The sequence below is a fragment of the Bos mutus genome, chromosome 10, assembly GCF_027580195.1.
Source record: "Bos mutus isolate GX-2022 chromosome 10, NWIPB_WYAK_1.1, whole genome shotgun sequence".
Classification (NCBI taxonomy): Eukaryota; Metazoa; Chordata; class Mammalia; order Artiodactyla; family Bovidae; genus Bos; species Bos mutus.
Genome location: NC_091626.1, coordinates 2014593 through 2029663, shown reverse-complemented (window position 1 = coordinate 2029663; position 15071 = coordinate 2014593). Strand labels below are relative to the sequence as shown.

The following is a 15071-nucleotide window of genomic DNA, read 5'->3' as shown; positions in this document are numbered from 1 at the left end:
ATCGTATCTATTTTTTTAAATTTGTTACCCTTACTCTAGAAATGTGTTTAGCAACATTTCAAAACTAAAATGACAACAATATTACCTGGAATGCTCTGAGAAGTGCCATGTGGTCACTGAAAGTTCCTGCGGTGAAACGTTTCCTACAAAGCATAGCTGCACGTTTCTGAGAGGCCTGAGTTGGCAGGACGAAAGGATCTCGATAAGCTAACGTGCAGGCAATTGTAAGGATGGGATCCAGACACTTCAAAACAACAGCACACAGGACCATTTTACCAAGATGTGGCTCTACTGGCAAGTCAGCCAAATGATATCCAAGTTCAGTGAGATCTTCCCATGCATCCATTGCATCTATTGTCTAAATAAAATGATATAAAATAGAACTTGACATGATCAAAACTGTTTAATCAAACCCTATACTTAAAAATCCATAAGCAAGATATAAGAACGTAAATTTTCTTTTGCTATTACATCTCATAAAAAAGTTTCTGCTTCAAATATATCATGTAAAAATGAACTATACCCACTGTTTTACTATAATTACCACAAAAGAATTATTCAAAATACATGATTATTAAGATAATTTTTTAAGGTACAAAAGTAGTTAAGACATATTATCAGTTGGTTTAAATTTCAAGTAAAATAGCCAGGTAAAATAAGTCTATAAAGATACCAACCTTAAGCATTTGTACAGCATTTCTTACAATTAAAGCTGGTGGAGGTTCAGGAGCTTTCATAAGGAAATCAGCAATAGCACAATTAACTGGGGCTAACAGCTTGGTATGTAAACACAGTTCCTGTAAATAAAAAGAGCAAATAATTTTGAAATGTTGACATTTATAGCTGATTTTCATTTTTAAAAAAATCATATAAATTATAGATCCCCAACAGAGACTAGTAGAGCCCCTGATTAAAATGAACAGCAAAGGAAATAATCTCATTCCATGAAAGATCTTTCTATGAAATATGGGCTCATACTTTAGTGTGAGAATCTTAATAATCATCTTCCATCAACATCTATCAAGATTACCACTGTCCCTGCTGGCAATGTCTTCTCACATAGTCCTTATATATAACAATAATAGTCACTGTCCAAAAATCTTTTTTCCCCCTTTATACTGCATTCTACAACCTTTTATCCATTCAACAAATGTTTAAGTGCTTGATAGATGCTAGGCACTACACATCAAGTTGGAGAAAAAGAAGAGCATAGGCAGACACTGCCCTCATGGATTTTCATTGTGTGTGAAAAACAGAATAATTATATAATTAACTACTTAATTACAGTTGTGATAATGAAGGATAAAAGGAACTAAAGACGTAAACATGAGGTTCAAGAAACGGCAAGAGGAGGTGGCCATGGGAAGTCAAAGACAATTCTCTAAAGAAATGACACAAATTAAGATGTAAAGATTGTGCGTGCTAAGTAGCTTCAGTCGTGCCTGACTCTGCGACCCTATGTACTCTAGCCCTCCAGGCTCCTCTGTCCAAGGGATTCTCCAGGCAAAGATACTGGAGTGGGTTTCCATGCCCTCCTCCACAGGATCTTCCTGATCTAGGGATCAAACCTGCATCTCTTAAGTCCCCTGCATTAATTCCCATGTAAAGATTAGTTAATCAGAAAAGGAATAAAGGGGTAGATTCTATGGAGAGGGGATGGCACATGTGAAGGCCCTGAGATACAAAGAAACAAAATGTGCCTGAAAAATTGAAGCTACTAGTATGAGTAGAGAGAAGAGGAAAGGTATGCATTAAAAATTAAAACCAGAGACACAAGCAGGAGAGATGATTTAGGCTCTTGTTAAGAATTCTGCATCTTATCGTAAGAAGAACAGAAAATGACACATAGGCATGGAGAAGTGGGAAGTAATCCAGGTATATGGATGCCAATAATATGATCCACTGTCTCTTTAAGATTTGGAAGCTAGCATGTAGCTTGGCACACCAAAGAATCAAATTAATGAACTTCTGATAGTTTTCCCAACAAACTACATAGTGTTTGATTGTTCCATTAAGTCAGAAAACTTAAAGGAAAATAATTAATATAGACTAGTAAATCTCAGTGAACTCAGTTCCAAAACTAACAAGGTAAGCTCAGCAACTTGAACTGAGATTTTGATATTATCGTTTGGACCTTGAATGATTTGTTTTCTACTTCTCATTGAGAATTTAAAAGGTGAAATATGGATGTGGTTGACAGAATCCTAAAATGTTACAGTAAAAAATAGTATATTTACAAACTATACCATAACTGAAATGCACTCAGGCAGCTCTTTAAAATTTTGGAGGTTTCTGAATTAAATTTTCTTATAGGAAAAAATATTAGTTTTATATAATCACCCTCCATAATATATATTTTAGAATTTTATTTTATAAATTGATTTATTTTTAAGTCCAATCTGTCTAATTTGAAATGACCCCTTTCCTCCCTCACCCACAAAAATAGCATTTTAGAACGTAGTAAATTTCCACCTGTAATGGCATTCTCAAAAGTTCTGGAGTCTGAAATTCCAACATATTCTGGAATCGAAGTCTACTGAACAGTCGGAAACAAATTCCAGGTCTGCATCGCCCTGCCCTTAAAATTAAAACACAAAATTAAGGCTCAAACAAGGAATAAAAACCATAACAGGGAAACTGTAAAAGCAATGTGATTTAGGAGACAGAACAATAAACCAGTATCAGGTCATCTCAGTTTGAATCTGTACTCTGATACTGATCCCCTAACCTTTGAAAAGATACTTCATAGGTGTGAAATTCAATTATTTCATTTACAAATGAGATTTATGAATGACATCTACCTGACAAGTAACACTTCTAGAAAATGGTAAAAAATTTAATGCATATACATACATATATATATATACACACACAAATAAAAGTAAATAAAAAATAAAGTATGAATAAATATATAGCAATTTAATCAGTTTTATGAAGCTGATACCAAGCACTGTGTTTAGGTCCACTGATTAGAGTTGTGGAAGTTATGCATTTATACAACTCTAAAGGAGTGTCATTTACCCCATCATCAGAGACTTGCATAATTTTCTGGAAAGTACCAGAAATATACCTTGAAGAAAAGCAGTGACTTTTAATTTCATTTAATGTCCTTGTATCAGCTAATAGCAAGGCTAATACCAAGTGACAGAGATACAGAAATATCCCTATTCCCACAAAGTTCACAATCCACAGAGACAAACATAACTATAACACAGTGTGATACAAGTTAGAAAATCTGACATTGTTGGACCATTCCTTCCTTCACCATTTCCCTGACTACATACACATTAGTTTTCCCACCCGATCTAGCCTCCTCTAAGAAATTCCTATCCTTCCACAGTCCTTAAATGCTGACGTTCCTCTGAGGTCAGACCTCAGATCTCTGCTCTCCTTACTCTACTCTCTCTCCCAAGTGATATTAATAATCCTCGTAACTTCAAACTTCATCCATATAGGTCTCATTATCCTAATCTGGACCTGTATTTCAGAAGTCTCTTAGCTCCCCCTGGATTTTCCACAGTCAATTCAAACTCAACACAATCAAAAATTAACTGTCCTCATATCACCAGTTTTCACATTTCACCTAACAATAGCACCACCATCCACAAAATTTTCTTAGAAACCTGTAAGACATCCTTCATTCCACTTTATTCCCTACCCCTGAACATACAATCACCAGTATTACTCTCCTGAGTACCTCTTGAATTATTTACAGGCATACCTCAGAGGTATTTCAGGTTCAGTTCCAGACTATGGCAATAAAGCACACATAATAAACATAATAACAAACAACAATAAACAATATAGCACACACAATAAAGCAAGTCACAAGAATGTTTTGGTTTCCAAGTACACAGAAGAGTTGTTTTACACTATACTCTAGTACACTAAGCATGCAATACCATTACATCTAAATCAACAATGTGTATAATCTTAATTTTAAAAATACTTTATCACTAAAAAGATGCTAGCCATCATTTGGGCCTTCAAAGTCATAATCTATTTGCTGGTGGAGGGTCATGCCTCAATGTTGATGGCTGCTGATCAGCTGAAGGCTGGAAGTTATGGCAATTTGTTAAAATAAGACAACAATGAAGTTTGCCACATTTATGGATTCTTCCTTTCATAAATGATTTCTCTGAAGCATGCCATGCTATTTGATAGCATTTTACCCACAAAACTTCTTTCAAAATTGGAGTCAATTTTCTCAAACTCTGTTGCTGCTTTATCAACTAAGTTTAGATAATATAATCTTTTGTTTTGTCCTCCTTCTCAATCAACAACCGCTGTTTTTTAATGTTCTCTGCCTTGACAATGTATGTCTAAATACATATATAAACATATACAGATACTTTTTAGCACAAGAAAATACTAGATATATGCTTTATACCTTACTTTTTCAATTAATACAAGTTTCTGAAAACTTATCCACATAAGACACATATATCTACATATTTCCTTTTAACAGTTACTAAGTAAGACATTATGTGGCAATAATATAATTTGCTTAACCACTTCACTATTTATGGACATTACAGTGTTCCCAGATTTTTCACTACTAATAATATACTACTAAAAGCATTCTTAAACATATATCTTTGCACACATGTGCAAGTATACTCGGGATAAATTATGGGAAGTGGAATCCACTGCAAAAAGGGAGATCTGGATAAACAATTTCAAATCATCCTGTGAAGAAGTCACACCAATTTACACTTCCAATAACAAACTATGAAAGCCTATGATCTATGCTTTTTCCAACTTAAAAATTTTCATTGATACCAATCTGATAAGCAAAAACTAGTACCTCATTAATTTGCCTTTCTTCACATATATGCAAGATACATGTGGCATACATGAGGTTAATGTAGTGATCTTAATTTAACTGATTTATTCCGAGTTTTTTTGTACAGTATAGAAATTAGTCTTATCTTACATTGCTTTTATTTTCATTTTTTAAATTTTTTACATGTTCTGAGTGTAGGTTATACAAGGCAAAAATTTTTACTTTTAACATAACCTAAATTTGACTTTAAAATAAGTATTAAAATTGTCTGCTTTGAAAAAATAATATAAAAATTAAGACAAACATGAAGATTTCAACATTTTATAGAAAGTAGAATATACATTAAATATGTTCCCATTTTAATGGGAATTGAATGAATGTTCATTAAATATACATTACCTGCCTTTTCGTTGTATGGCGCTAGCTTTGGAAATCCATACCATTTTTAACATTGTAACAAAATTCAGTGCATCAAAGGATTTCTGTAATATTTAAATCACCTTCATGTTAATACATAAAAGGTATTTAAGAAGAAATAGGAAACATTATGAATATATTTTAACATGCCCAGTTTAATTCAGAGTTCTTTTTGACTAATTAGCACAGAGTACTGATTTTTTTTAAAAATCCCGATTTCTGGTTATAATCATTCTAAGGGAAAAAAAGGAAAACTAAACTCTGAAGAACTGTAAAACTTCCTCATGCTGTGCCTTGCTACGCTATCTGTTTTACTCTACTACACTTGGATAATGGCAGTCAGTTCTCATAAAGCATCAAGATTGTAGAGAACTGATCTATTCTCTTAAGGTCATTTTCTATCAGATTTACATCACTGTGGGGAATAGGAGTCATCAGGGAAAGACATTTTCTGACATAATTTTCAGGAAGCTGATCGGCGAGAACAGTAATAATCACTAAAGTAATCCTATTTCCAAATGAAGAATTTTCAACCCCATCCATTTTATCTCCTGCTGAACTACTAATGTATTAGCCTATCCAGAATGTTACAAAAGAGAAAGTAAAAAAGAACCACTACTAACCCCATATTTTCACTACTAAAGTGAAAATTTACTATAGAGAAATATTTTTAAATAATACATTGTTAACTAGAATATATATACTCTAGTGACTTTATACCTTCCTTTTCATAAAATAACTACATAGATAAATATAAATGGGTTCTCTTAATAGTTTATTATGACATTTTTAGAAAAGATGCTGCTTATTTTGTTTTTAATAAAATATTACATTTGCCAATTTTGTGTATAAAATAACTTTTGACACTACCATCAGTTTTCTTAATAACACACAAAGGTAACTTGTTTTCACATTAAAAATGATAATTTATACCCACTAGAGCAGACATGATGTATTTTCCCAACATGGATAGCATTTATTTCCTTAAAAAACCAAAAATTTTCAATTCTTTCATGAAAGGACTGACCAAAATTAGGAATACTGAGAATTGGTGGGCACTGCAATACTACAAGGAAATAAACACTGACTTTTATTTATATCAGGTGTTGGCAGAAATTCTTTAGCCTTTGCAGAGGGACTCTGTTGCAACTACTCAAATCTGCCATCGCAGTGTGAAAGCAGTCAGACAATGGGTAAAAGTGGACAAGAACAAGGCATTATTCCAATAAAATTTATTTTTACAAAAGCAGTTGACGGGCCCAATTCTTATGGTAGCCATCATTTGCTGAAGCCTGGTTTTATATTTGTTTTCTTGACCTAAAGAAGGCTTTTTTGAACTAAACATTTTTTGAATACCCATTAATACTACATGCAGAGCACTGGAAATGTAACAATGAACAAGAAGGACACAGTCCATGCCCATAAGTAGAAAGAAAACATACAAAGTACGTAATCAAATTTCCACATTGACAAAACTTTCAGTTACTAGCCAAATGATTCATTTTCTTCCTAATATTTAGTGTGTGTGTGTGTTAATCACTCAGTCGTGTCCAACTCTTTGCAACCCCGTGGACTCCTCTGTCCATAGGATTCTCAAGGCAAGAATACAGGAGTGGGTTGTCATTTCCTTCTCCAGGGGATTTTCCCAACCCAGGGATCAAACCTGGTTCTCCTGCATTGCAGGAGGATTCTTTACCATCTGAGCCACAGGGAAGCTGCAGAAGCTAAACTGTTAGAATAACAAGACAAACCCTACAAACTGAATTAAGGTAGAATATTCACTTCAGTGAAACCAACATTTACTATGTCAAATTCATCATAGAACCAGAAGTTTCCTCATTAAGATGAATTCTGCTCATAAAAATATTTATTGTTATGGAACTTAACCTTCTTCATTTAAGCAAAAATGCAATTTTTTCATACATACCTCTTTCACCTTACCAGAATCAATAACAAAGACAACATCATTGACTGTGATGCTGGTTTCGGCAATATTGGTAGAAAGGATCTGCAATAGAATATTATATCATAGTTAATATGAATGCAAAACCAATGACTAAAAAAATGGAAAAATGAAGATTTTATGAAGCTTACTATTTTTCGAACACCTGCAGGTGGGTTTTTTAATACCTTCTTTTGATCAGATGTTTGCATGTTTGAATGAAGCATAAAGACTTGGTATCTGTTGACAATTAAGAGAAAATATACTATGGTACCTAACTGTTATTAAAAGTAATAAATGCAAAGTGTTAGCGTTTACCTATGTGCATTTTCAGCAAACCGCTTGTCATCAAACAGGATGCGATCCCTCAGACCAACAATTTCATCATATCCAGGTAGAAAAATCAATATTGCACCTTGAAGAAGAATGATTTTTTTAACATTTAATCTCTTTTAAAACAAGAATCAATCAAAACTAAACATAATGAACTATATATGTGTTTTCAAGTACTGATAAGCTCTAATACTTATGACATTTAAAGAGACTGTGCATTATTATCAATGGAATTATATAAAAATTTATATACACAAAATATTAATTTCTAAATCAAAGAATATATTTTTGTTCCAGTTCTTTTAGACAATACTCATTTACCAGCTTCACAACTATGGCAGATATTGTATAGAAGATGCATAATCAAATCCAAGTCTACTTTTTCATCATCAAAACTATGGTGATAAGCTTTCAGAAGCTCTCTGTCTTCTGCACTGAGATCACTTCCACTTGTTTGAACCAAAGAGCTTTCATCCAGATTTCCAAATTCCAAAGAAGCACTAGAAGAAAAAAAAAAAAAAAAATAGATCAAGTCGAATTCCATTAAAGAGAGTAACCCTTGCCAATTATTCCCATTATGTCCACCTTCACATTTTCAATATACTCTAAAAGGTCAAGTGACAATTAATTCTCTAGCTATAATGTAATTCATATTTTGGTTTCAAGTATATTATTCAAAGTAAAACTTGGCAACAGGTGCTTTTTAAAAAGCTCAACTTGAAGACATTTCTTCAAAGCAAATATACCAACAGCCAACTAGCACATGACATCATTAGTCATCAGAAAAATGAAATTCAAAACCACAATGAGATACCACTTCATACCCACTAGAATTACTATTATCAAACAACAAATAATAATAAGTGTGAGAGAGGATGTGAAGAAACTGGAACCGGAGTGGAAATGTAAAATGATGTAACCACTCTGGACAACAATGTGGCCGTTTCTCAAAATGTTAAACACAGTGTTACCATGTGCCCCAGCAGTTAGACTCCTAAGAATATAGATAAGAAGAAATTAAAATATCTGTCCACATAAAAATCTGTACATAAATATTTATACCAGTAATTATTCATAACATCCCAAAAGTGGAAACAACTGAACTGTTCATCATTTAATGAATGAATAAACAAACTAGTCTGCCCAGAAAATAGAATATTACTCAGTCATTAAAAGGATGTTACAACATGGATGACCTTTGAAAACATTATGCTAAGTGAAAGAAGCCAATTATAGAAGACCACAGATTATATGATTCCATTTATATGAACTGTCCAGAATATTAATCTATAGAAAATGGAAGTAGATTAGTGGTTGCCTAGGGCTGGGAAAGTTGAGAAAATAAGAAGAGACTTCTAATGAGCATAGGTTTCTTTTTGGGGTGATGCAAATGTTATCAAAACTGACTGTGGTAATGATTGCATAACTCTTTGAACATACTAAAAACCACTGGAATATACACTAAAGTAGGTGAATTATATGATATGTGAATTGAATATAAATAAAACTTAAAAAACAAACTTTTGGTGATCACTTATATTTTAATAGGTTGTTTCTAACTACTCATTATTATAAACAATATTCTGAAAAATAGTTCTCATTAAAAATAAAAGAACTGTACAGGTACCAAGTTAACATGACTGTTAATTTGGTTCTCCTATACTAAAAGTAGGCTTCCCTAATAGCTCAGTTGGTAAAGAATCTGCCTGCACTGCAGGAGACCCTGGTTCGATTACTGGGTCGGGAAGATCTGCTAGATAAGGGATAGGCTACCCACATCAGCATTCTGGCCTTGAGAATTCCATGGACTGTAAAGGCCATGGGGTTGCAAAGAGTTGTACACGACTGATCGACTTTCACTTCACCTCAAACTAAAAGTAGGTTGATTGTGCTATTTCCCAAAAGCCAGCATCAGCAGAAATTACTGGAATAATCCACTTGTTTCTTCATGCTGTATGTAAAAATATAGACTATTGCCATCACTAGAAATTATCAATATGATTTCTAGAAAGTTCAGTTCAGCTCAATGTCTCTTAAAGAGTTTAGGAGAAAAATAAGACTACATTCAGTAGGAAAAATATGAACCTTTTTCAACTTTATAACTGTAGTATTTAAAATTTTTAAGTCCAACTTACACCATTTCAAGTTTATTGTTTTACTTTTGTGTTGTTTAAAGCTATAAACTTTATCAATCCAGGAAACGTAATGAATTTAATTTAAATATTTTAAATTTATAATTGATAATATCATGATCTATGGAACAAAAAGAAAGCTGACTTAGCCAGGATAAATAAAATATTATCCAGATAACTGCTTTATGTGGTAATCTGTAGTATCCAGTAAGCTAGACCTAACACCATAAGAATGGAACTTTCGAAGTATTAGCACTAAAAGGACTGCAAGTTCTGGGTGCAATTAATGAAATGACAACAAAACCCACCACCCCAGAATTAGCATTTGGATCTGCCAAGAATTTTGAGACACTACTTTATCATTTAATGAAATTAAAATGATAAAACTAATTTCATACGTCAAATGTTTACTTCATCTAATAAATATTCAAGACTAAATCTATAGATGTTCACTTCAGTCGCTCAGTCATGTCCAACTTTTTGCGACCCCATGAATCACAGTACACCAGGCCTCCCTGTCCATAACCAACTCTTGGAGTTCACCCAAACCTATGTCCATTGAGTCGGTGATGCCATCCAACCATCTCATCCTCTGTCGTCCCCTTCTCCACCTGCCCTCAATTACTCCCAGCATCAGGGTCTTTTCCAATGAGTCAGCTCTTCGCATCAGGTGGCCAAAGTATTAGAGTTTCAGCTTCATCATCAGTCCTTCCAATGAACACTCAGGACTGATCTCCTTTAGGATGGACTGGTTGGGTCTCCTTGCAGTCCAAGGGGCTCTCAAGAGTCTCCTCCAACACCACACTTCAAAAGCATCAATTCTTCGGCACTCAGCTTTCTTTATAGTTCAACTTTCATATCCATACACGACTACTGGAAAAACCATAGCCTTGACTAGACGGACCTTTGTTGGAAAAGTAATGTCTCTGCTTTTTAATATGCTGTCTAGGTTGGTCATAACTTTTCTTCCAAGGACTAAGCGTCTTTTAATTTCATGGCTGCAATCACCATTCACAGTGATTTTGGTGCCCAGAAAAATAAAGTTAGCCACTGTTTTCACTGTTTCCCCATCTATTTCCCATGAAGTGATGGGATGGGATGCCATGATCTTAGTTTTCTGAATGTTGAGCTGTAAGCCAACTTTTCTTTTTCACTCTTCTCTTTCACTTTCATCAAGAAGCTCTTTAGTTCTTCTTCACTTTCTGCCATAAGCGTGGTGTCATCTGCATATCTGAGGTTATTGATATTTCTCCCGGCAATCCTGATTCCAGCTTGTGCTTCCTCCAGCCCAGCGTTTCTCATGATGTACTCTGCATATAAGTTAAATAAACAGGTTGACAATATACAGCCTTGACGTACTCCTTTTCCTATTTGGAACCAGTCTGTTGTTCCATGTCCAGTTCTAACTATTGCTTCCTGACCTGCATACAGGTTTCTCAAGAGGCAGGTCAGGTTGTCTGGTATTCCCAACAAATATTCAAGACTAAATCTATAGATGTAATATAATACAAAAACCCAAGTCAAATAAATATTTTGTATTCCTGAATAATAGACATTTTAATATATTTTAACTTCATGATCTGGCATTCTCATCTCTTTAAGAATTTTCCACAGGTTGTGGTGATCCACACAGTTAAAGGCTTTGGCATAGTCAATAAAGCAGAAATAGATGTTTTTCTGGAACTCTCTTGCTTTTCTGATGATCCAACAGATGCTGGCAATTTGATCTCTGGTTCCTCTGCCTCTTCTAAAACGAGCTTGAACATTTGAAAGTTCATGGTTCACATACTGTTGAAGCCTGGCTTGGAGAATTTTGAGCATTACTTTACTAGCGTGTGAGATGAGTGCAATTGTGCGGTAGTTTGAGCATTCTTTGGCATTGCCTTTCTTTGGGATTGGAATGAAAACGGACCTTTTCCAGTCCTGTGGCCACTGCTGAGTTTTCCAAATGTGCTGGCATACTGAGTGCAGCACTTTCACAGCATCATCTTTCAGGATTTGGAATAGCTCAACTGGAATTCCATCACCTCCCCTAGCTTTGTTCATAGGGATGTTTCCTAAGGCCCACTTGACTTCACATTCCAGGATATCTGGCTCTAGGTGAGTGATCACACCATCGTGGTTATCTGGGTCATGAAAATCTTTTTTGTACAGTTCTTCTGTGTATTCTTGCCACCTCTTCTTAGTATCTTCTGCTTCTGTTAGGTCCATACCATTTCTGTCTTTTTCAAGCCCATCTTTGCATGAAATGTTCTCTTGGTATCTCTATTATTTTTAAGAGATTTCCAGTCTTTCCCATTCTATTGTTTTCCTCTATTTGTTTGCATTGATCACAGAGGAAGGCTTTCTTATCTGTCCTTGCTATTGTTTGGAACTCTGCATTCAGATGCTCATATCTTTCCCTTTCTCCTTTGCTTTAGCTTCTCTTCTTTTCTCAGCTATTTGGAAGGCCTCCTCAGACAACCATTTTGCCTTTTTGCATTTCTTTTCCTTGGGGATGGTCTTGATTACTGCCTCCTGTACAATGTCACAAATCTCTGTCTATAGTTCTTCAGGTACTCTATCATCTAATCCCCTGAATCTATTTGCCACTTCCACTGTATAATCATAAGGTATTTGATTTAGGTCATACCTGAATGGTCTAGTGGTTTTCCCTACTTTCTTCAATTTAAGTCTGAATTTGGTGCTAAGGAATAAGTGATCTGAGCCACTGAAAGCTCCCAGTCTTGTTTTTGCTGACTGTATAGAGATTCTCCATCTTTCGCTGCAAAGAATATAATCAATCTGATTTTGGTATTGACCATCTGGTGATGTCCTTGTGTAGAAGTGTCTCTTGTTTTGTTGGACAAGTGTATTTGCTATTACCAATGCATTCTCTTGGCAAAATTCTGTTAGCTCTTGCCTTGCTTCATTTTGTACTCCAAGGCCAAATATGGCTATTACTCTAGGTATCTCTTGACTTCCTACTTTTGCATTCCAGTCCCCTATAATGAAAAGGACATCTTTTTTGGGTGTTAGTTCTAGAAGGTCTTATAGGTCTTCGTAGAACCATTCAACTTCAGTTTCTTCAGCATTACTGGTTGGGGCATAAACTTGGATTACACTGATATTGAATGGCTTGCCTTGGAAATCTTATTAGCAACCTATAAAGTAACTGAAAACTATTAGAAAAAGTTCTTAGAAGTACAAAAAAATATATATAGCTGGATAAGAGACTATAAATAGCTTTTATAGGTCACATTCTACGATTTATATGGCTAACCTTTTTCAAAAGGAGTTAGAATTAAAAATAGCAAAAAGTTTTACCTGTAAGATTCTAGAAGATCCACAATTTCAGTCTGGCCAAAGTGTTTAGCCCAATCTAAAGCCATCCTGGCAAAATTCAAAGGTATCAAATTAAAAAAGAAATAATGTTCTCAAAATTAGGAAACTAATTACTCAAAGTTATTCATTCATTAATTAAAGTAGAGATGTATGAGCAATTTTACACAACAGCTTTCTTTTTTTTTTAAGTTTGTTTTTTTTTTTAGCAAATTTATTTATTTACTGGCTGTGTTGCATGGTCTGTGGGATCTTAGTTGCCAATCAGGTATTAAACCCATGTCCCCTGCAGTGGAAGCTCAGAGTCTTAACCACTAGACCAGCAGGGAAGTCCCCTCACAATACCTTTTAATATAAAGGCAAATATAAAAATTCAAAAAAGATATATGTAGCTATACGAAGGCATACAAAGAACAGATGCAATTAAAAATTACCAGCCATTTGATGCTTTACTATGAACATTGGCTCCCATACTAATTAACTGTTCTACTTGACTTGAGAAGCCTCGTCCTGCAGCAACCATCAGAGCTGTTGCACTGGTTTCACTATGTCTATAATCAACTAAAAGAAAGAAAAGATATGTAAATGTTAAATTTTCAAATTATTTAAATACATTTTAATTTCTTTGACTGTTAGGGGAATTAACCTAGGACATGGTCATTTACCTAAATACATAACAGCACTGTATAACCCTTAACTCAGATCATCTAAGATCTGATACTGATGTGTCATTAGTATAAGCAGGATAAAATGGGTACCACAAGTTGGAAGGCAGGAGAAGGAAAGATAGTGTTAATCAAAGCAGAAAGGAAAGCTACCAACTTTGTTGAACTCTTAAGTAACCTTCTTAAATCTAGATTCTGCCTTAATCAAATGGCAAGATATAATTAAAAAGTTAATTGTCATCAGAATCTAGTAGTGAAAGTTAAAAGGGCAAATGAAAAATTTTAAATGATTTTTTGACATCCTTTTATTTTGCATTTATTCCTCCATCAATCCAGGGTCGTCTTATAAGATGCTTAAAGAGAGTAACACTGACAGAAAGTTTACTTCCCATAAAACCCCTCCATGAGAAAAAAAAATAAACTTTTATTGAATTTAAATTCCATCTTAAAATATATTTCAAGCAATGCAAAGTATTATAATTACTTAGAACTGATGTTCATAAAGTACAAAATTGGTAATTTCAGAAAGAAATCACTACTGAGAAAAACCCTCTATTAGTAAAACAGGTTAACAACCCTCTAAAACATGGTATCAAATATTAATATAAACCAATGGTTCTTAAGGTAGACAGGGGGACTTATAAGACCTCAGGGGGACCTCAGGCTTTTTATCTCTGAAAGCACAGATAGCTATGCCTTACTTCTAGATTCAGATTCAGTAGTCTTGGGTGAGAAAGCACATGCATTATTAAAAAGATCTGCAAAGATTATGATTTGTGTTCACTATATGAGAATTGGCCACCTCATGCGAAGAGTTGACTCATTGGAAAAGACTCTGATGCTGGGAGGGATTGGGGGCAGGAGGAGAAGGGGACGACAGAGGATGAGATGGCTGGATGGCATCACTGACTCAATGGACATGAGTCTCAGGGAACTCTGGGAGATGGTGATGGACAGGGAGGCCTGGCGTGCTGCGATTCATGGGGTCGCAAAGAGTCAGACACGACTGAGCGACTGATCTGATCTGATCTGATATGAGAATTACTACTTCAATGGAATATTCAATTAGGGGTACAGATAAGCATGGGAGTTAGAAAATGACCAAAAATTCACTAATACTCTTTCCTTCAAGGGGTGGAGCCTAATTCCCCTCTCCTTGAGTGTGAGCTGGACTAAGTGACTCATTCTAGCAAATAGAATAAAGTGGAAAAAATGCTGTGCAACTTTGGAGACTAGGACATGAAAGGTACCTACAGTTTCTTGCTTGCTTTTCCTTTTTCCCTTTTGAATCACACACTCTGGGAGAAGCCAGCTGTCACATTCTGAGAAGAACAAGGCAATCCTATGGACGGTCCAGATGGCAAGGAACAGAGGCCTTCTGCCAACAGCAGAGACAAACTGAGTTCTCTGACCAACAGCCACAAGAGTGAGCCATCTTAGAAGCAGATTCTCAGTCTCGGTAAACTTTCAGATGA

General features: G+C 34.8%; 1 protein-coding gene across 2 annotated transcripts in view; it reads right to left on the bottom strand.

Annotated features, from left to right (window-relative positions):
• The window catches only part of YTHDC2 (YTH N6-methyladenosine RNA binding protein C2), a 73677-nt gene that overhangs the window by 29387 nt on the left and 29219 nt on the right, over positions 1–15071 (bottom strand). For both annotated transcript variants that reach the window (XM_005902709.3, XM_070377190.1), the window contains 10 exons: positions 13366–13492; positions 12917–12982; positions 7800–7978; positions 7464–7560; positions 7298–7385; positions 7131–7211; positions 5186–5268; positions 2473–2578; positions 678–797; positions 86–358 (listed from right to left, as the gene is read on the bottom strand). In XM_005902709.3, coding sequence (XP_005902771.1) covers positions 86–358; positions 678–797; positions 2473–2578; positions 5186–5268; positions 7131–7211; positions 7298–7385; positions 7464–7560; positions 7800–7978; positions 12917–12982; positions 13366–13492 — 1220 coding nt within the window. The remainder of the gene's footprint in view (positions 1–85; positions 359–677; positions 798–2472; positions 2579–5185; positions 5269–7130; positions 7212–7297; positions 7386–7463; positions 7561–7799; positions 7979–12916; positions 12983–13365; positions 13493–15071) is intronic.